We start from the raw sequence: 22091 nt of genomic DNA, 5'->3' as shown, positions 1-22091 counted from the left end.
GGTCCGTTACTCGCACTATCACTCACGGGAGTTGATTCTGACATTTCACACAGATGCAAACACTATTGCACAGTTATACTTGTGAGGACCCTCGATGATACACGGTGCTGCTCACACCGTCCTTTTATTTTTATGTTTAAGAATAATCTGAGGCATAGAAACACATCTAAAAGGACAAGTTGACTTCTTTTACAACCGGAGTCATAATAAAACAAACATCGGGCCTCATGTTACGAAAAGATTTGTTTGAGTGAAGAAAAGTTCCCACATTTACCAATTTTCTTGTCTTTTTTCATACATATGAACAGATTTCATGTGTAACCTGGACCTGCAGTGAATGCTGTGGAATTAAGAGTCTATCCCAGCAGTCATAGGGTGTAAGGTGGGGTACACCCTGGGCAGGACACCAGTTTGCCACAAGGCCACATATAGACATATAAACACACTCACACACACACCTACAGACAATTTAAAGTTTCCAGTTCACCTAAGGGCCCTGTCCCACTGGCGTTTAGAAGGATTTGCGTATGGATTGCGCACAAAATTGGCCCATATTCGCCAAACATCCACAATATCCGTGTAACATGCCTGTATGAGTCGGTCGTCATCCGAACACGCCCGTGATCATCCGCAGAGGCATGCATGTCCGCAGCCAGGATTTTTGAGTAGCTCAAAAATCTGGATATGGATAACATCCTCCTTACATAGTCCATACATACTCAATTCATACACAATACATACTCACTCTATGCACTGTATATCTGCCGTTAACCGCTGATATCCGCAACTGACGGGGATTTGCGGCTTGGCAGCGGACTGGGACAGTGTGTAAAACAGATATATTGCATGCCTATCATGTCCACATTACAAACTAAAATAAGTTGTAGCGAATGCATACAGATTGGCCACGAATAAAGTTTTTTTTATTACATCTGCTTTGCAGCTGATTTGCGGACAATCTGTGAATGCATAACAAACACGTCACGTAAACTCAAAGTACTATGTGGCAGAAAGCGACATACCTGCCAGTCAGTTCCGATCCGGCTGTGTAAATCCACAAAGACGTAGCTGCTGCAATCCAGGACTTTTATTTAACACCAACAAAAGGAAGAGTTGCTGTTTAGCCACAACTCACGCTGAAGTCTGTTTTCTACTGTCTCACACCCTGAGTGGCTTCCCCCCTCCCGCTCCCCAAACTCGTGAACAGTTAACCCTCGCATGACAACATGAACAAACTCTGTGATAAACTTGTCCAAGTCCAGCAAATGCTCCATGATGATATGCTTCATCATATATTCGCTATATATTATTAATATATCCGTAATTCATACTGGGACATTTGTCATTTTTGGCCATTTTTGTTGCGGACGACAACGAACACCCGCAATTTGTATACTCAATTCATGCGCAATTAATCCTCTCCCCAGTGGGACAGGGCCCTAACCTGCATGTCTTTGGATGAGGGAGGAGTTCGGAACACCAGGAGAGAACCCACGCATACATGGGAAGAACATGGAGAACATGGATGTAATGCTGAGAATGCAGATACAGCTCCTACTTTGGTCATATAGAGAGTGGATCGCATGTTGCATGTGAACCTGGTACCCCATGTCTCCCTGCTGCTGTGCAACCACTCAAAACCACCCACTCTAGCAGGTGATTTCACTGATTAACCTCACTTTGAGCAGATGGAATCAGTTAATCAGTCAAATCACCTGGTGGAGTGGGTGGTTGCACAGAAACCCGCACCATCTCGGCCCTTTCTGGAATGAGTTGAAGAGCCCTCCTGTAGAGGGTCTGGTGCACTGCTTTTCTGGCAGTGGACAGCAGTAAATGCCCACACGGACTGGCACAGCCGACATATTATCTTAATAACTGTGACACCTCAGTCACCAAGCTATAGATACCTACTATTTACTGTTAATAGTGCTACCATACAAATTAAATAATAAAAAATTCCACTCAGTGGAAATCCTGTTGAACAGACTTCTAAGATGGTCCATTAGTACTGTACAGTAAACCATATTATCTTAGATATTTGTAATAAAATGCTCAGAAAGGATAAACACAGTTGAATCCACACCGGCTAGCGGCTTTGACTAGTGTGTGACCCCCTGGAGCCACCAGACAACCTCACACACTCGAAGTGACTTAACCTCTACTTAGTCATAACCTTATGGCTTAAAATAACTTAAAGTGATAGACATAAAAAAAATCAGTTACTGTACAGATATGATGAACGGAATGTAGCTAGAGAGGCTAAAACCATTTTTATTTCTGCTGTAACGTTTTAACATGGGCTTCTATGGGAATTGACTCGCTTTCAAGGAACTGGAGGTTTTGGCACTTCCGTATGGGCTTCATTTTTCAGCACGGGAGCTTGCACCCCCAACCCCTCCCCCTTTTCCTTTTTTTTTTACAAAACCATGATGCAACCCCTTTAAAAAAACACACACATACCAGGTTAAATGTTCCCTGTCTCATTATCCAAAAATTGTAATTGATCCTCACTGAAATTGCTAAAGTGGAAAAAAACGTTCTGTGCAAACATGCACTTTTTTCCGTCTTTGTTGTTCTTTTAGCTGTCGCTGGTGTTCACAGTACAATAGGTTTAGAGACGAGAGAGAAAAAAAGAGGCATGGCTGTTTCTAGGATTGCGAGGAGTGATGAGATGAGTAATGACATCTGAGCGGTCGTAAAACGTACCCACAAAGAAACACGTGTGTGTGTTTCCCAACAGGCAGACACACACACACACGGGACACATTCAGGATGATTATCACTGTGCAACACTGTCACTAAGCACCTTGTGTTCTGAGAGACGAGAAATCTTGGCAGGGTTCCTGAGTACGACCAAATCAGAGCAGGCACAAATTAAGAAAAGAACACGCCATTTTTTGAGGAACATCACTAGTGGGTAAATTGCAGAACAGCTGCTGAAGAAATAACAGGAGGAAACTTTGTACCATCACTTAAAAGTGTGAAAGTAAGTTAGAGAACAAGTTGGCTGACCTTTGCTGCCCTTCTTTTGCCCCCTGTTTCCTTTTTCATACTCTACCTTCTTTCTATGTCCTCACCTCCTCCCTTTCACCCATTTTCTCATACTTCCTGTTTGTTCTCTCTTTTTTACATTGTGCTCTCATTCTCTCCATCCTGCCCTGCCTCACCGTCCATCTCTGTGGCTCAGTGCCTCCGGAGAAGCCGGTCAATCTGACCTGCTGGTCCAGGAACACCAAAGACCTGACTTGCCACTGGGCTCCAGGAGGACAGGGAGAGACCTTCATAAGGACCAAGTACATACTCAAGTACAAGCTCAGGTATACAACACAGAAACACCACACACAGTGGGCCTGAATTCACTGTTACACACCGAAAATTAAAGCTACAGTGTGCAGGACAGAAAGGTGTTTAGCAGCAGAAATGGGATATAGCATTCAAAGCCATCTGTTCCTTAATGTATAACTAGCTGATTACACACCCCAGGGTGGGCTGGATTCAGAAACTGAAATAAAAACATCTTCAACAAAACTATCACCTCTCACTTATCCCGGATGTCAGAGAACTGTTAGGGCGCAACGAAAGCTGCCTCAAGAAGAGGCAGCTGCTATTACTACTACTACTACTACGACTACTACTTCTACCAGAGGTAAAACGTTTAAAGGAGAAAGAAGGGAATAGAAAAGTATGACATCAACCTTTTAGCAAACTTGCTAATGATGAGGCACCACAAACCTATCTCTCCCCTTAACTACTACTGAAGTATTCAATAACCTATGTCACTCCCTGTATGTTAAAGTATATGTGTGCCAGGTTTGGTTCAATTCTGTAGTGCAAACGTGTCTCTCCCCTTAACTACTACTGAAGTATTCAATAACCTATGTCACTCCCTGTATGTTAAAGTATATGTGTGCCAGGTTTGGTTCAATTCTGTAGTGCAAACGTGTCTCTCCCCTTAACTACTACTGAAGTATTCAATAACCTATGTCACTCCCTGTATGTTAAAGTATATGTGTGCCAGGTTTGGTTCAGTTCTGTAGTGCAAACGTGTCTGTCCCCTTAACTACTACTGAAGTATTCAATAACCTATGTCACTCCCTGTATGTTAAAGTATATGTGTGCCAGGTTTGGTTCAATTCTGTAGTGCAAACGTGTCTGTCCCCTTAACTACTACTGAAGTATTCAATAACCTATGTCACTCCCTGTATGTTAAAGTATATGTGTGCCAAGTTTGGTTCAATTCTGTAGTGCAAACGTGTCTGTCCCCTTAACTACTACTGAAGTATTCAATAACCTATGTCACTCCCTGTATGTTAAAGTATATGTGTGCCAGGTTTGGTTCACTTCTGTAGCGCAAATGTGTCTGTCCCCTTAACTACTACTTAAGTGCTCAATAACCTATGTCACTCCCTGTATGTTAAAGTATATGTGTGCCAGGTTTGGTTCAGTTCTGTAGCGCAAATGTGTCTGTCCCCTTAACTACTACTTAAGTATTCAATAACCTATGTCACTCCCTGTATTTTAAAGTATATGTGTGCCAAGTTTGGTTCAATTCTGTAGCGCAAACGTGTCTGTCCCCTTAACTACTACTGAAGTGCTCAATAACCTATGTCAGTCTCTGTATGTTAAAGTATATGTGTGCCAAGTTTGGTTCAGTTCTGTAGCGCAAACGTGTCTGTCCCCTTAACTACTAGTGAAGCGCTCAATAACCTATGTCACTCCCTGTATGTTAAAGTATATGTGTGCCAAGTTTGGTTCACTTCTGTAGCGCAAATGTGTCTCTCCCCTTAACTACTACTGAAGTATTCAATAACCTATGTCACTCCCTGTTTGTTAAAGTATATGTGTGCCAGGTTTGGTTCACTTCTGTAGCGCAAATGTGTCTCTCCCCTTAACTACTACTTAAGTATTCAATAACCTATGTCACTCCCTGTATGTTAAAGTACATGTGTGCCAAGTTTGGTTCAATTCTGTAGCACAAACGTGTCTCTCCCCTTAACTACTACTACTACTACTACTGCTGAAGTGCTTAATTATGTCACTCCCTGCATATCAAAGTATATGTGTGTAATGGTTACAGTTATCTCTTCAAATATAGAAGATTCGGCAAGAATGAATATGTGTGCTTTCATTAACTTAGATTGAGCCTTTCATATGGGGGTGGGCCCCCTCATGGAGGTTACTATGTTGATGCAGTCACCCGAAAAGGACATTCATACTCTGTCTTTCAAGAAGAGGAATCAGTGGTTGCTCCCCTACACAGTTTACTTGCTGCTAACAAGAACCCTAATTTTTGTGAAACTGGGGCTCACACACGTTGCTTATCACAAGAGAAGGCAAGTGAGCATGAATCCTCATCACCAAACAAGAGAAACCATGAAGGGAAACAGCATAATGCAGTTTGCCACCTCACCACTAGATGGCAGTAAATCCTACACACTGTAGCTTTAAAATATATAGCAATTGATGAACAAGGTGCTTTTTCCTTTTTTTTTAACTGTTTCTGTCCAAGGTTCTTAGCTATCTTTGGCAGGTGATGCTTAAAGGGGTCATATTCTATAATGTAAAAATTTTTTTTAATCTACTGTTTACAGTTAAACCTGTTTGGAGTTTCATGTTAAACAGTCCCAGAATCTCTGAGTGTGTAAATGTAGAAATTATGTTGTTATAATCCAACAGTTCATTTTAAATTTCTGTGACATATGTAACGGAAGCCCATATTTGGAATTCTGTTTGCTCTGTTCTCTGGGTGACACCCCCCCCAAGGTGGGAGAGAGGTGGAGTAATGCCCCGTCTCTGAAGGGAAAGTGGGTGTGGCAAATGGCACTTCCCTTCTATTTAAAGTAAAAGCCGCAGAAAGTGTTTTTCTTTAAGAGACTTGGATACATTTTTTGAATGCATCACTCGAGTGTCTATGCAGTGTTTTTGGCTACAAACTTTTAAAGGTGTCAATTTACTTTTCCAGCTAGCTAACAAGAAACAGTGGCCTCCCGTGGCCATCAGGACCCTGCGATTAGTACCACAGGCTCACCACTAGATGCCAGTATTTAATCACCATGCATATACAACCCCTGGCAAAAATTATGGAATCACCGGCCTCGGAGGATGTTCATTCAGTTGTTTAATTTTGTAGAAAAAAAGCAGATCACAGACATGATTGTGGCAGTCAGTAATGGTTACTTTTTTAGACCAAGCAGAGGAAAAAAATATGGAATCACTCAATTCTGAGGAAAAAATTATGGAATCACCCTGTAAATTTTCATCCCCAAAACTAACACCTGCATCATATCAGATCTGCTCGTTAGTCTGCATCTAAAAAGGAGTGAACACACCTTGGAGAGCTGTTGCACCAAGTGGACTGACATGAATCATGGCTCAGACATGAGAGATGTCAACTGAAACAAAGGAGAGGATTATCAAACTGTTAAAAGAGGGTAAATCATCACGCAATGTTGCAAAAGATGTTGGTTGTTCACAGTCAGCTGTGTCTAAACTCTGGACCAAATACAAACAACATGGGAAGGTTGTTAAAGGCAAACATACTGGTAGACCAAGGAAGACATCAAAGCGTCAAGAAGGAAAACTTAAAACAATATGTCTCAAAAATCGAAAATGCACAACAAAACAAATGAGGAATGAATGGGAGGAAACTGGAGTCAACGTCTGTGACCGAACTGTAAGAAACCGCCTAAAGGAAATGGGATTTACATACAGAAAAGCTAAACAAAAGCCATCATTAACACCTAAACAGAAAAAAACAAGGTTACAATGGGCTAAGGAAATGCAATCGTGGACTGTGGATGACTGGATGAAAGTCATATTCAGTGATGAATCTTGAATCTGCATTGGGCAAGGTGATGATGCTGGAACTTTTGTTTGGTGCCGTTCCAATGAGATTTATAAAGATGACTGCCTGAAGAGAACTTGTAAATTTCCACAGTCATTGATGATATGGGGCTGCATGTCAGGTAAAGGCACTGGGGAGATGGCTGTCATTACATCATCAATAAATGCACAAGTTTACGTTGATATTTTGGACAACTGAAAGGATGTTTGGGGATAATGAAATCATTTTTCAAGATGATAATGCATCTTTCCATAGAGCAAAAACTGCGAAAACATTCCTTGCAAGAAGACACGTAGGGTCAATGTCATGGCACAGGGTCAATGTCAACGAGCAGATCTGATTTGATGCAGGTGTTAGTTTGGGGGATGAAAATTTACAGGGTGATTCCATAATCTTTTCCTCAGAATTGAGTGATTCCATATTTTTTTCCTCTGCTTGGTCTAAAAAAGTAACCATTACTGACTGCCACAATCTTTTTTTCTTGATTTCTTATAGTGTTTCTTAAAGCCAGAAAGTTGCCATTTGAAATGACTTTAGTTTTGTGTCATGTCTGTGATCTGCTTTTTTTCTACAAAATTAAACAACTGAATGAACATCTTCTGAGGCCGGTGATTCCATAATTTTTGCCAGGGGTTGTAGTATCAGGCTGTCTGACTTTAGTTTATCTTTTGGTCATTTTGCGTATTAAAAGATGACAACATGGCTTAAAACAAGACTTCACTGGTCCTCACCTGGTTTTCATCAGAATTAAAAATTTTGCTGATGGAAATTTTGTGGACTCGCTCACTCAATAATAAACTGTGTTGATTCAGGACTTAAACTGTGGCTGCACATTGCCAGAAATTTGCATACCGCATGCTTTTTTCTTTTGGACACATTTAAATGGGCGATTTACATTTTAAACTAATTAAATCAGCAGTTTAAAAGCAACAAAAGGTAATTGGCTTTAAAGGCAGCCCCCGCAGGCGTGCAAACAGCATGACGACGCCGCATAGTTAAATATATGTGAGTTAAGGGCTTCATAAAAGTACTGCAGCTTGTAGATTTAACTGATTTAACTCATAATGCATTCCACAGCTGAGTCCACATCACATGCACTATTCTGAGCTGCCTGAGGTCACCCACAGGTCGCTTAGTGTTGTGTGCTTTCCTGATAGGTGGTACGGTAAAGAGAAGGAATGTGAGGACTACAGCCACACTCAGCCGTACTCCTGCTACATCTCCCGGGTACTGTCCCTCTTTACGCCCTACGAGATCTGGGTGGAAGCGTCCAATCAGCTGGGCCGGGCTTCCTCTGATGTCATCACGCTGGACATCCTAGACGTGGGTGAGCATGAGTAGTAGTGACCTTTGGCGCCCCCCTCCCCCCTTTATTTTATTTGTCATGCTAGACCTTAAGGTGCCTTGACACTCGCATGCATTTTGGCTCTGCACTCTCACGCACTTTGTCGTGACAATGCCACCAGCTGTGTTCCCAGCTGGATGATGTGCTTTGTGCGCTGGACGCTGCGTATATAAAATAATTATTTCATAGCAGATTAATCATTTTCTCTCAGAGTTTGGCTGTTGAAAACGCCTCTGATCGCTTCCGGAATCACAGAGAACCGTTTCAGCTGGAGTGTTGTTGTCTCTCTTTCTCGCTCCTGCGCTTCATGACATGAAGAACACATTTGAAATAGTCTAAAAGGTAATTATTTGTAATATTTAGATTGTAATGGCTTGGTAAAACAGTTGCATGTTCATTCCTTCTTACGAGTAGCTATAAAATTATCAAATCAAATTTGTGTCAGTGTCAAGGCGCGTTTAGACTGCAGCGGTAATGATTCCTTGGGCGGTAATTTAGGACAGTGGTTCCCAGCAATTCAACCTCAGGATCCGATGTCTACTGATGACCTCTCAAGTCATTTTCCTTTTTGAGACTGATCAATGTGGGTTCATTTATTTAGCCTGAAAAGCAAAACTAAAAGAAGAGATGTAATAAAAGTTATATTTGTTTAAAAAAGATGTATTTGTGTTGGATATACAGTATGTACTGTGCAAATGCTTTAGGCAAATTTAATGCATCATAAAAGCATTAAAAATGATGCAAACCTGATAAATATTCATGAATAAATTAAATGTGTGATGAGTTTCTGCTTTAATAGTAATGAATGTGAAAATTGGGATGTATTTACGTGTGATTTTTCAGCATGTAAGTCGTGGGACCTCAAAAACTATTAAAAAAACATAACTTTGAGTAACTGTATTTTACAGTCATTTTAATATTGCATGATCATTTGCAACTGTGTTTGTGTGGTATTCTACTGCCCAGTACGCCAGTATTATTATTATGGAACTTTAAAAAAAATAGCTCACATATTCACTCTTCTTGGAACTGATTTTGTGTTGACATGCCAATTTAAAAAAGGTGGTGGTGGAGCATCAAATGCTACTTTTATTATACCGGTGGGATGCCTAAAACTTTTGCACAGTACTGTATGCTTTCAAATTTTCTTTTAAAATTACTCTCTAATTAACAAAACCAAAAAAGAAACATTTTAGTTTTTGCTCCAGTTTTTCACGAATTGAAGGAAAGTATCTAAGATTTTTTTCTAAGCACACAAAAAGACGATTTCACTCCAGTTTTGTTAGTATATTTGTTAAAACCCATGTTAGTGTGCAGGTTGCCTTTACCAAGGTAATTCATCTCTATGGCAAGCTGCTGATTATTGCACACATGTGCAATAATCAAGCTGCTGATTAATCAGCTTGATTATTGCACACGTGTGCATTGGTGTTCTGGCCGCCGACGTTTTCCGACATGCTTCCTTGATGTTTATGAATTCAAACATTTAGAGTGAAACCATGAAATTATCGAAATTGGCATGATAACATTTTGCATATTGACATTCACCTCTGACCAATTACATCGGTAATGAACTAATGCAGTCAAACAAGCTCATGGAAAGTTTTGCATGATAGGACGAAGGGGATCCAGTGTTTGCCCAAATCACATTTTATTGTCTTAATCAGTGTAGAGATTAACACAATGGGTCATCAAAAAAATGTGGATGCAGATAAAGATATAGTGTTCCCCCCTCTCGAGCACCCCGTGACTCTTAATTGGAATAAGCGGGTGTAGAAAATGAATGAATGGATGAATGCTTTGGTCCACCACCACAATGGAGTTGAAATGAAACAATTAAGACTTGCTTGTAGCGTTGACTTAAACTCCACGATGAAGCTGTTGATGCAAGAGATAAAAGCTGCTGCACAATGCACAGGTTTCTCCAATCACAGCGACAGAACAGAGCTGTCATTGGCGTCTTGATGGCTTCCTTCACGAATCTCCTGCTTGCACAATCACTCAGGTTTTGTGACCTGCCGATTCCAAACATTTCTTAATGTTTGATGGAGGTGTACCCAATGACTTGGAAATGTTCATCCCCTGATGTCTCTCAAGAAATCTGGCTGTAAAAGTGCTGATATGTATTGACAGTAATATATTATTTTGTGGCCTCTGAAAATGGAGGGACTGTGTATATAAGTGGCTGTAATTATTAAATGGTGTCTGTGATGGTCTAGTGGTTAAGGTGTTGGGCTTGAGACCAGAAGATACTCGGTTCAAATCCCAGCCTGACTGGAAAATCACTAAGGGCCCTTGGACAAGGTCTTTAATCCCCTATTGCTCCCGGTGTGTAGTGAGCGCCTTGTATGGCAGCAGCCTCACATCAGGGTGAATGTGAGGCATTACTTATAAAGCGCTTTGAGTGTCTGATGTAGATGAAAAAGCGCTATATAAATGCAGTCCGTTTACCATAATACTTTTGTTAAACCCTTGCATTAAAGCTGAAAGTCACCAGTACAAGCACATCTTGATTATTTCATTTCAACTCCATTGTGGTCATGTACAGAGGCAGAAAAACAAAAACTGTATTACTATCCAAATACCTTTGGACCAGATTGTTTAACAAAGAAATCAACAAAAGCTTTCAAGTGTTGACTTCTCATTGAAATGATGAGGGAATAATTGCGAAAATGTTTTGCAGTTCATAAGAAAATAATAGTCAAATCAATGGATTTTTCCTGGCAGTCGGTACAGGGTGTACACCGCCTCTCGCCCATTAACCACTGGGATGTTTTCCCCTTCACAGTTACAAAAACTGAATGTATCATTTACATTTGGGAAGAACTGACAAACAGTCACTTTAACTGGATAATATCTGTGTACAATTTAGAACAGTGCTTCTTTGACTCTGTAATTATATATTTACGAGAAAGGAGAAACACAGTATTACATTGTTTTCTATTTGACTGGAAAAATACTACGCACAGCAAGCCGCGCGCAATGCGTGATGGGCTGTGTATGGACAATAGCACCTGCTTCCCTCCGACTGGCAGACTCTGGCATGTTCTCTGCCAGTGATACCTGCTGTCAGTCAAATAACCACAAAACACCATCTCCACACCAAGCTAGCTTGGTAAGGTAGAACAGCTAGATGGACTGTTGGACAGAGGGATAGATAGATAGATAGATAGATAGATAGATAGATAGATAGATAGATAGATAGATAGATAGATAGATAGATAGATAGATAGATAGATAGATAGATAGATAGATAGATAGATAGATAGATAGATTGATTGATTGATTGATTGATTGATTGATTGATTGATTGATTGATTAGATTAGATTAGATTAAGGACCCTGCCCAAGGGCCCTTAGTGATTTTCTGGTATGGCTGGGATGTGAACTGAGGATCCTCTGGTCTCAAGCCCAACACTTAACCACTAGACCATCACCTCCCCTAGATAGAAAGAGGGTTACATTGCGAGCGAACTAACTAAGTAGTTCAATAGCACCTAGCTTGATAGATAGATAGATGGATGGATGGATAGGATAGGATAGGATAGGATTAAGGACCCTGCCCAAGGGCCCTTAGTGATTTTCCGGTACGGCTGGGATTTGAACTGAGGATCCTCTGGTCTCAAGCCCAACACTTAACCACTAGACCAGGGGTGGCCAAGTTCGGTCCTCGAGAGCCACATTCCTGACACTCTTAGTTGTCTCCCTGCTCCAACACACCTGAATACAATGAAAGGCTCATTAAAAGTCTGCTAAGGAGTCTTTCATTGGATTCAGGTGTGTTGGAGCAGGGAGACAACTAAGAGTGTCAGGAATGTGGCTCTCGAGGACCGAACTTGGCCACCCCTGCACTAGACCATTACCTCCCCTAGATAGAAAGAGGGTTACATTGCGAGCTAACTAACTAAGTAGTTCAATAGCACCTAGCTTGATAGATAGATAGACAGATAGATAGATGGATGGATGCACATACACACCTGGACAAGCATAAATGTTTGTGTGACTGGATACACACACACACACTTTTCTCATTTTCTGTTTTCTCAGGCAAACATTTGCTAAACTCCTTTCATGTACGATGGAATGTTCCAAGCTGATCCTTCAAACTAATCCTGTCTCCTAGCCGGCTGGAGACCCTGAGACTCGAGGAGCTCGAGCTTCAAGGCTTTAGGACTTGAACCTGAACTAATACAATCTGATTAGCTTAGAATTCTTCACCTGGTTCACTCGTAGCTGGTGTACTGCCATAAAATATAACGCAAGAAAGCCATGTAAGGCTTCAGAGGTGAACACATCACCAAGAAGGAAGCATGCATCCATCAAACTGTAATCTCATTTCGTTCCCTAATGTATGCACGCACGCACCTGTTTACACACCCCACGAGCAGGGCAGGGCATGACAACCGTATGGAAATACAGAGGCAGCGTGTGGGCGGCTTCTGGCCTTGTGTGCGTTTGTTTCGTTCAGGTTGCCCCGGCCCTCCTCTCATTCACTCAGCAGTTTCCACAACACCACCAATCACCCACGACTTAGTCATAAAACACGCCAGCCACACCTGCCTCGAAGGCGGTGAGTGACTCACGTCTATGGTCATATCCAATTAATTATCCAGGTAGAAACACCTACACTTTGGCATTCCACAGTCTGATGGAGTCATCAGATGGAAGAGACTGGAGGCAACTAGTTTCTCGGTTTCCAATTACTCTTTACCTTTGTTGTCAATGACAATAAAACATCTTAATTCTGTGAGATGCCTCCCAACCAGAAGCAAATTTTTACCCCTCTTCTGAATGTCATGTCGACTCCCACTTTTCCTTCCACTGAATTTTTCCCATCTTCTCTTCTTCCCCTGGGTCGTCTTTATTTGTTTATTGCTAAAGGATGACATTAAGAAATGGAACAGAAGTTAAGATTGAAACGATTGAGCCCAAAATGGTACGTGAACACAGTTAAAATAATGATCTGTCACCACATGTTTGTTAGTTGAAAAGTTAATCGTTGTCAGATGAAAAAGCCTCCAGCGCACACAAGTTAGAGGCTCGAAGACACTCAAAGACCACAAACCACCACCAGCACTGAGCAATCCTCCAATCTACTGTGCCATATTAAAACAGGATTTCTACTGTTTGGTTTGAGACGGTTTCTGGACTCTATAAATGTAACTGTAGGGTGTATAGTACAATATGGCCAACCATGATGAAGCTGAACATCCATATTACATTTTAAATATCTACAATGATTTTTTGGAGTAGTGATAAATACTGAGTGATTAGTCAGAATGAATGTTTCAGGTATTCCTGAATACAGTTGGACTGTTGACGACTGTAATTACGCCCACATGCGGTATCACATGCACGGGTATCGTTTCCGGTCCTGTATGTCCATCTGTAGGTGAACAAAATAACTCAGCTCAACTAATTTAGACCAAATTTGGTTCACTGATTGAGGGTGAGTCAGCCACAAAGTAATTTGAATTTTCAAAAAAAATCAGTTGTAAGTCAGCATCACAGGCCAAGATCAAACTTTTGGCCCAGTGCTTGTACATAGGGAATATTTACTGTAGAATGAGTAATTAAAGATATGCCTATGGTGTTTTCTGTAGCTATTCTCCATCCCCTCCACTAGATTTTGTGAAAGTCAGTGCATAATTATATCACAACTGTAAGTTGTGCTTGTCAAGAGAAATTGCTGTCCTGTCCGTCCTTCCGTCTGTCTGTATGGCAAAACCTTCTGTGTCCAAAAACTCAAGAACAGTATAATACCCCCGTCACACATAACCAGAATGAGGCCGGATGGCGTCAAAATGACAATTTGTCCCACATCCAAAAAGTGTCCAGTTGCAGTTCAAAAGCATTCCGACAGCCATCTGCGAGAGTCCACACAGTTGGTCAAAATTGGCCGGCGGCCCCGAGTGTGAGGCAAATGTTCAAAACCGGGTGCCATCGAGATGGGACACCTATCCGACAGCAGTCCATGTGCAATCTGAGCATCATCTTACTGCAATTTTCATATTCTGATGGTGGCAAAACAGGATCCAAAATGATTTGAGCAAGTACGAGGGAACCTTGAGATGGATCTGGCACAGCAAAGCCTGCTGATATGACCTGCACGTGCCACGTATAATAATGTCCACCTCCAATGACACGAAAACGTTACTACATTAGCAGAGATAAAATCAGTCATTATTGACAGATATGAACTCTTGTTTGTTACTTGAGCCACATCTTAAATTCATTGTGTTTCTCAAAGGTTTTCCTTTAATGGGTCAGTGAGATTTAATGAACAAAGATGTTAGAAGTTTGAGTTATTTGATTTTCTTTGTCCTTTGTCACACATGATAGAATTTACTTCCAACCAAAATGTGCCATTTGTTTAATCTTTTTCAAAAACTTGAGCAAATGCCATCTAAGAACTGTTCATTTTTTTACCGCAAAAGCCCTTAACAATTTTAAAAATTGCATGTTGTGTGCTTGCTGTTGCTTTTACATTAACATGCTTTCATTGTAAAGCACATTTAAGAAAATCAGCTATCACCAGTAGCTTTACACATTTAGCTTTACGGTCTGCAGCAACAGATATAGGCACAACTGTTCAGAGTAGCTCTCATTTAGCTATTTTTTTTTTAAATGTATGTTGCACAAATTTCAGATACAGCAACAACCAGCTTTGGGCTGGAGGACACCAGGTCTATATAACATCTGGGGAAACCCTGGTCATATTATACAGCTATCCACAAAGTTAATGTAGGTCAAAGGGTGTCTTATAAACAAATCTTAAAATTGTATCCAAGAATATTCGACAGACTGAGTTAATAAACATAATTAATTAATTATTTTTAAAAAAAAGCAACAGACTTTCTACATTAACAGACTACACTTAAAGGCTTTCTGTGATTTTGTTTGGAGAAACATCTGTACAAACTACATTTGTGTTCCTTAAATTAAACAAAGGTGGCAACTAGAAATAATCTACTACAATATAGCAGCAGCCACACGTTTGAAGACAAGGAAGTTAAAATCTTATCCAGAGAGAAGAAATGGTTTGAGAGAGAGGTGAAGGAGGCATTCTATGTAAAACATTTGAAACCCAGCCTTAACCGGGGAGGGGGTTTGAGACACGCTTTGTCCCCTGTTTACAATGGGGTACTCAGATCAAAGCAGTTTCAGTCTTTTGTTCATGGTAATGAGTCATTCACGTCATCAGGAGAGGCGTCAGTCCCATCGTTTGGATGGACAGCTACCCTGTCATTAGGAGGGTGCTAACAAGAGCACAACAGGTGCTAATTAAAGCAATTATTTAGTCACTAGCCAATAGCAGTCTGCCTCTCGGTAGGAGGGGTCTGGTTAGGTTTAAAACTCCAGCTTTTGTGGCTTCTGTTTGTTCTTCTCTACAAGGGTCAGACAGAAGTCAGACTACCAGAGCAAGAATTTTAGCTGAGGAAGCTTCTGCGATTTGAAGTGAAACGTCCTCGCATCAAGCAACCCAGTCCAGTCGAAGATTCAAGCTTCTCTACTATAACAGCAAAATGGCTTTTTTTAGTTAGTTACATGCCAAACTGTTCATATTATTCTTGTGTCATATTGCAGCAGTGGTTTATATCCAAGTCATCACTGCATATTTCGCGGCGTCACAATTCACAGCACGTATACTTCATAAACCGCTCTGCCTTTGACTCATTGAAGGTGAACGTGATATCATGCTCTGTTACCTGTTATCTTGCTGCAGTGACGACAGACCCTCCATCGGGTGTGACAGTGAGTCGGGTTGGCGAGTTAGAGGACCAGCTGAGTGTCCGCTGGAAGCTCCGCCTGCGCTCAAAGACTTCTTGTTTCAGGCCAAGTACCAGATCCGCTACAGACTGGAGGACAGTCAAGACTGGAAGGTAAAGGACATACAGTCTATATAGTGCACAGACTAAAGCACACAGTGCACATGCATTTGGAGCATCTACAACTCCCTTTAGTATTTACACAGTGCAAAGAGGTTGGATATGGTCACTTACAACAGTTAATCATGGGTGTGTTTTCAGCACAATATAATATGAATTACAGCAATAAGATGGTCATCTGTTTCTCCCTTTAAGTACGGTGCACACTCGAACCTGGTGTATTACTATTTACACGGCAGAATGAGTAGATGACAGAAGTGAGGGTGCATTTGTTGAAGAAATAGTCCTTATTAAAGGACCTTGTTAAAATGTTATATTTTTCCATTAGTTTTTATGAAGGTTGGGCACCAAAACCTGGTTCCACTATGGCACCGGAAAATGGACACAGTAAAACGGACTACAATTGCATATTGGCCATTCCCCAGTTTTTTCGTCCACATGATGGTCCCCTAACCCATAGGCATGCTCCAGATCTCAAAGAGCTCCCATGTTGACCTCACACATATTCCTGGATGGATCATGAATAGATGTTAGATGAATCTCTCAAATGTGCCACCAGTAGTCACTGATTCTGACAGGGACCTGTGCTCCCCATCAGGTCTTTTGCTCCTGCCTGGAGTGCAGTACAAGAATCTCCTTGTCCTGGTGGATCCTTGTTGCCAATGCTTGAACTCTGCTCACAGACTCTGGATTGTTTTCCCCCTTGGTGTATTTTGTTTGGACAAGTGTATACACAGTAATCGCAATCTGGTGTGGACCACAACAACCAGGAGACCCTTGAAAGAAGGTGGTCTCAGTTTGAAACAGGAGTTGAGTGAGATCCATGGAAGTTGGTTGTCTCAATCTGGCCTACGAATGAATGAACTCTGGAGCAGTTTTTTTGACCAGGATTTTTTGGTCTGTGCATATGCACCAACACTAGACCTGACTATACCTCATTTTAAGACCAAGACATCCATGGAGACAATTCTATGGTAACACAATTACAATGGTAGCACAATCTGGCCATATTTTATCTTGCCAATAAAAATTTGCTGATTGTAATTCTGTTACTGTAGAATTACCCATGGACACGCACCGTATTGTTAGTGCATTTACTATTTAAACAACATAGACACTGAGAGGTAAATTGATAACTGTGTCTATGTTTTGCCGGGTTGAAGATAGGGCCACAACAACAACAACACAACAAGCTCAACTGCACCGGCAGAGACATCGTCCAGTTCCATCTGTTTCTCATCCTGATGCTGTAATTACCTCTAATCTAGTCTGATTGAGGCCTCCTTTGCCAGATGAGTTAACAGTTGGGTGGCTCAGAAGCTTCTGTCAATCATAAATCTCGATGTCAAGTTAACATCAGGCAAAAAAAAAAAAAAAAAGTGAAAAAAGAAAGAACAGATTGAAGCCACTGTGCACACCTGGTTTACTTTTAAATATTCAGCCAGACAGATGCTGAATCACTCGAGTCCTTTGGGTAAAAGTGATGATTCTCCACTAATTAAGTAGGAATTACACAGATGTAGTATAAGCAAATCTTTCCTCGCAAAAAATGGAAAAGAAAGAAGGGGCGTGGAGCGGCGGCGGAGGGATGAGACCGTTTGAAGGAAGAAAGGAGACCAAAATCCAAGCGGATTTAAGGGGTTTTTGCGGCCGAAAACAAACACGATTTCCCTCTGAACCGGCCCTAATCATGAGGTCATGCTGAGGAATGAAAGGATACATCCTCAGCTGTTAATGTCTTCAACATGGCTGTAAAGACGCTCAGCCGATTTGGCTTCTCAGCGTCACATTATTAGGCCTCTGATGCCTGTAATTTCCATGTTCTCTGCATTCTGTTTTAGTCGTTGTGAACAAGTGTTTACAGACCGAATGCCAGAGTGAAAGTGGTTAAAGTGGAGACTCTATTAGCGTCAGTGTGTGCACAGTTTGCCTGTCTTTGTCTCCTTTTGTGTCTTATGTGCACAAACCCCTTTGTGTGTGTGTGTGTGTTTCCAGTGCTGTAACAGAGAGCAGATTTTACCCAGAGGGCACACTTCCATTAAACTATTTCATAAACATTCTGATCAGGAGCAACTCAACAATGTGGTGCGCATGTATGTTTAGGGCTGTAGATGGTTTGCGGTTGTGTTTTCCACATCTTGGCTCCTCCGTGTTTCCGTTTATGCCCATTGGTTTTTAATACTGCGGTCAGACCCCCAGCGCTCACTCTTCTCTTTCTGCCTCCATTTTTCTTTTTTCTTTTTTGGCGTTCAGGTGATGGATGATGTCGGCAATCAGACATCCTGCCGTCTGGCTGGACTCAGGCCTGGAACGGTGTATTTTGTCCAGGTATGACACGAGCGAACGTTCGTGGTCGTTGGTTTGTTTCGATGTCTCAGATTGAAATCGGTAATAAACTTTCATATTTCGTACAGGTTCGCTGCAATCCCGTGGGCATCTACGGATCTCGCAAAGCTGGAATCTGGAGTGAGTGGAGCCATCCCACGGCCGCATCTACGCCAGTCAGCGGTGAGCACCGTCACAAGTGCACATGCGCAATAAAAAAAAAAAAAAAAAAAAAAAAATATATATATATATATATATATCTATATATATATATATATATATATATATATATATATATATATATATATATATATATATATATATATATATATATATATATATATATGTAAGGGTAACCAAACCTTCTGGGTCACGCTACACATTTTTTCAGTGTTTTCTTCCATTTAGAAGCCAATTTATACATTAAGTTTGTTCTGTAAAATCGTATGCCACCCAACGAAGAAGACGACATCTTAAGATATCAGCTCATGCTCCAGAATAATGAGATGTGCTTTAAAAAAAACTCTTTATTCATCTAAATGTTTAAAAGGATCAGTTATAAGATTGTGAAAATAATCAAGAAATTTCAAAGCACACAATAAATCAAACCATGTCAGACTGAGAATATCCAACATGAGCGAAATGACAGCCGTTACCATACAAGGGGAAATTTAATTTTAATGAAAATGGTGCGTTATAATGAACAGAAATAATTCAATCTGAGGTTTAACTTGAAACGTGGTTTTGTAGTTAAGAGACTGTGTTCAAATACAGTGTTAACTGTTCCCTATGCAGCGAGTAAGGAAATATGGGCACTGATGTCTTGGGGAAACCCTGCCATCCATAACAAGTGCTGTATGGCTGGATGATCTTGACATCTGAAGGCCGGTCGGGTTTATGCACACACTTGTGTGGTAATATCAAGGTAGAATCTAAAGTTTTTCACTTTTAGTTGGAGAAAAAGAGGGAATTCTTGGAGACAATGGCAAAATTCTGTGGGCCTTGTCTCGTCTATCCTCATCCAACATCTTTCCCCCAAATGTTCAGTCAGAATTTATCAGGGGTTGATGGCACAAGTTTTACACTGGATGCGCCTCCTAATGCATCTTCATATGTCCAACTGCTCATGAAAATGCAAGAAAACAACAGGTTTCGGTATATTGGATATTCTCCACACAAATATAAATGCATTTATATTATATGCATATATTTCACTTCTACTTCCATTTTTTATGAGTTTAACTAAAAGATTGACGATTTCTTCTTTGCACACAAAAAGGCTTATTTTCCTTGGACTCTTGTTCACATTTTTTTTTTAATCTGTTAGTGAACACTTGACCTTTGCTCAAATAATCCATCCACCAGGCAGATGAGTAATATGAAGATGCAGATTAAACGTAGTATGAAGTTGATCTTGATAAAAGATCTGTCAGATGTGTCCATGCTGAGTTGATGTGGCTATGTGTGCACTGGAAATGCCATTAGAGGTAGCTTATGGTCGTGAAATGAACATTCAGTTCACGGTCAACGGCTCTGGTGGACATTCTGCCGTCAGCGTGGCCAACTGCACACTCAGTCAAAACATGTGACATCTGTGGCATTGTGTTGTGTGATAAAACTGCACATTTCAGATTGCGCTTTTGTGGTGACCAGTCTAAGTCACACGCTGTGTGCAATAATCATGCTGTTTAATCAGCGTCTTTCTGTGCCACACCTGTCAGGTGGCTGGATTATCTTGGCAAAGGAGAACAAAATTTGTTGTGTGCATGGAAAAAATGTTAGATCTTTAATGCATCATAAATGCATTAAAATGTGTTGCGTTTATACCTTTGTTGAGTATAGATATGTGAAGCAGTGCAGTGAAATGGTTTCACTGACAAATTAGGAAAATTGCACACACACACACACACACACACACACACACACACACACACACACACACACACACACACACACACACACACACACACACACACACACGATGATCCTGGGAATTATGCATAATGACCGTGACCCTTAATTGGAGTAAGTGGTTGAAGATGAGTCAGTGATTGATGATGAAGAAAATTCCTTCAAGAGCTGTTAAGGTACGTAGTAATGTTGAACCCAAATAGGCAAACTCAAGGATGTGACAACAACTCTGAGGTTTATTGGCAGAGTCCTAGTGCAAACAGTTAAACTGTTAGTGAGACCACAGGTGCACAAAAATACCCCCCCCCCCCCCCCCACACTAAAAAAAAAACAGTGGAAGCACAATACCAATAGATGACAGGGAAAATAAGATGACAAAAACCAGGAGTAACAACAGGAGTAACGACTACAACTATGATAAGGAACCGCCAACGAGAACACAGAACCGATGTGCTTAAATACTGAAACTACTAATGATACATGTGCGTAACAAACAAGAGAAAGAAACACAACCACACGTGGGAAATAAAGTGGTGTAGAAGTGACAGAACTAAATGGACAGGGACGGTGATCAAAGAGTAAAGGACAACCAAGGGTGAGTGGAAAATAAATAACTAAACCCAAACATAACCATCATAAGAGAAATAACCACACAAAAATAAATAACGAGAAAGGTGAGTGCAACAGAGTAAACACAAATAAGAACTAGAAGGGCACTCAATAGAGCACATTCCTCCGCCACATATCAATATTGAAGGATGTGGATTCACAAAAGGGCAAACTAATACATTATGCTATATTCCAGAGTTTAATGCAGATCATCACCAAATTTTAATCGACTGATCCTAGACATATTTCCCATCATTCCACCAAATTTGGTTCAAATGCATTCAAAACTTTTTTGAGTTATCCTGTTAACAGCCAAACAGACTGGTGAAAACATAACCTTTTTGGCGAAGGTAATAACTAAGAAAGCAATAACTAAGTGATCAAACCTAGATAATCAGTACAAGACAAAAAACAAAATCCACAATACCAAGAAATAACATGGAACGCACGCAGGATGTAGGAGGTCGAACGGTATACACTCACATCCACACACCGCAGGAAGGAAATGAATCGACTCCCACACACGCACACACACACACACGACAGACAAGAGAAGACACACCTACGCAAGAGAACAGAAAACAGTGACAGATTAAAAAAAAAACAAAACAAAACAAAATAAACTCAAAAACACAGCCAAATGGGCCGATGGGTGGAACCGCCACACTGGTGTTCTGTTTGGAAACGCACTCGCCCGCAGGCGACAGGTGCTGCACTGCTGTGTGGAACTTTGGCCTTTCAGAAAATTACCACAACAACTGGGACAAGGATAAAAAGGTTCTCGGAAATACTTGGAGCGTGCACGTTTTCAGCGTTCTTCTTTGTTTTAATCTTTGGTGTGATTCTGTAGGCTTCTCTCTCACGCCGTTTAGACAGTTTTTTTCCCACGTCTGACTTGTCCTCACTCGCTTTCATCCCCGCAGAGAGGTTCATGTCGGGTTCCTGCGACTCCAAGTCCAGCGGAGATTCAAACTCAACCCTGCGGAAGGAGCTGAAGCAGTTCTTCGGCTGGGTGCGGAAACACGCCTACGGCTGCAGCAGCATATCCATGAAGCTGTACGACCAGTGGAGGGTGCTGATGCAGAAATCCCATAAAGCTCGCAACCAGGTAGGTAAGCATCGCTAGTGCAGGAGAAGAAGCACGCACAGTTTGGGTCTTAAATTACAC

General features: G+C 41.1%; 1 protein-coding gene across 1 annotated transcript in view; it reads left to right on the top strand.

Moving 5' to 3' along the window:
- Positions 1–22091, top strand: part of LOC117500998 (cytokine receptor-like factor 1) — a 42950-nt gene that overhangs the window by 19956 nt on the left and 903 nt on the right. The window contains 7 exon segments of the mRNA XM_034159797.1: positions 3188–3317; positions 8002–8171; positions 15916–15987; positions 15990–16072; positions 18332–18406; positions 18493–18586; positions 21847–22031. Of these exon segments, the coding sequence (XP_034015688.1) occupies positions 3188–3317; positions 8002–8171; positions 15916–15987; positions 15990–16072; positions 18332–18406; positions 18493–18586; positions 21847–22031 (809 nt within the window).

The sequence above is a fragment of the Thalassophryne amazonica genome, chromosome 19, assembly GCF_902500255.1.
Source record: "Thalassophryne amazonica chromosome 19, fThaAma1.1, whole genome shotgun sequence".
Lineage (NCBI taxonomy): Eukaryota > Metazoa > Chordata > Actinopteri > Batrachoidiformes > Batrachoididae > Thalassophryne > Thalassophryne amazonica.
Note: the sequence above shows the minus strand (reverse complement) of the source record. Positions and strands in the feature narration are given on the sequence as shown.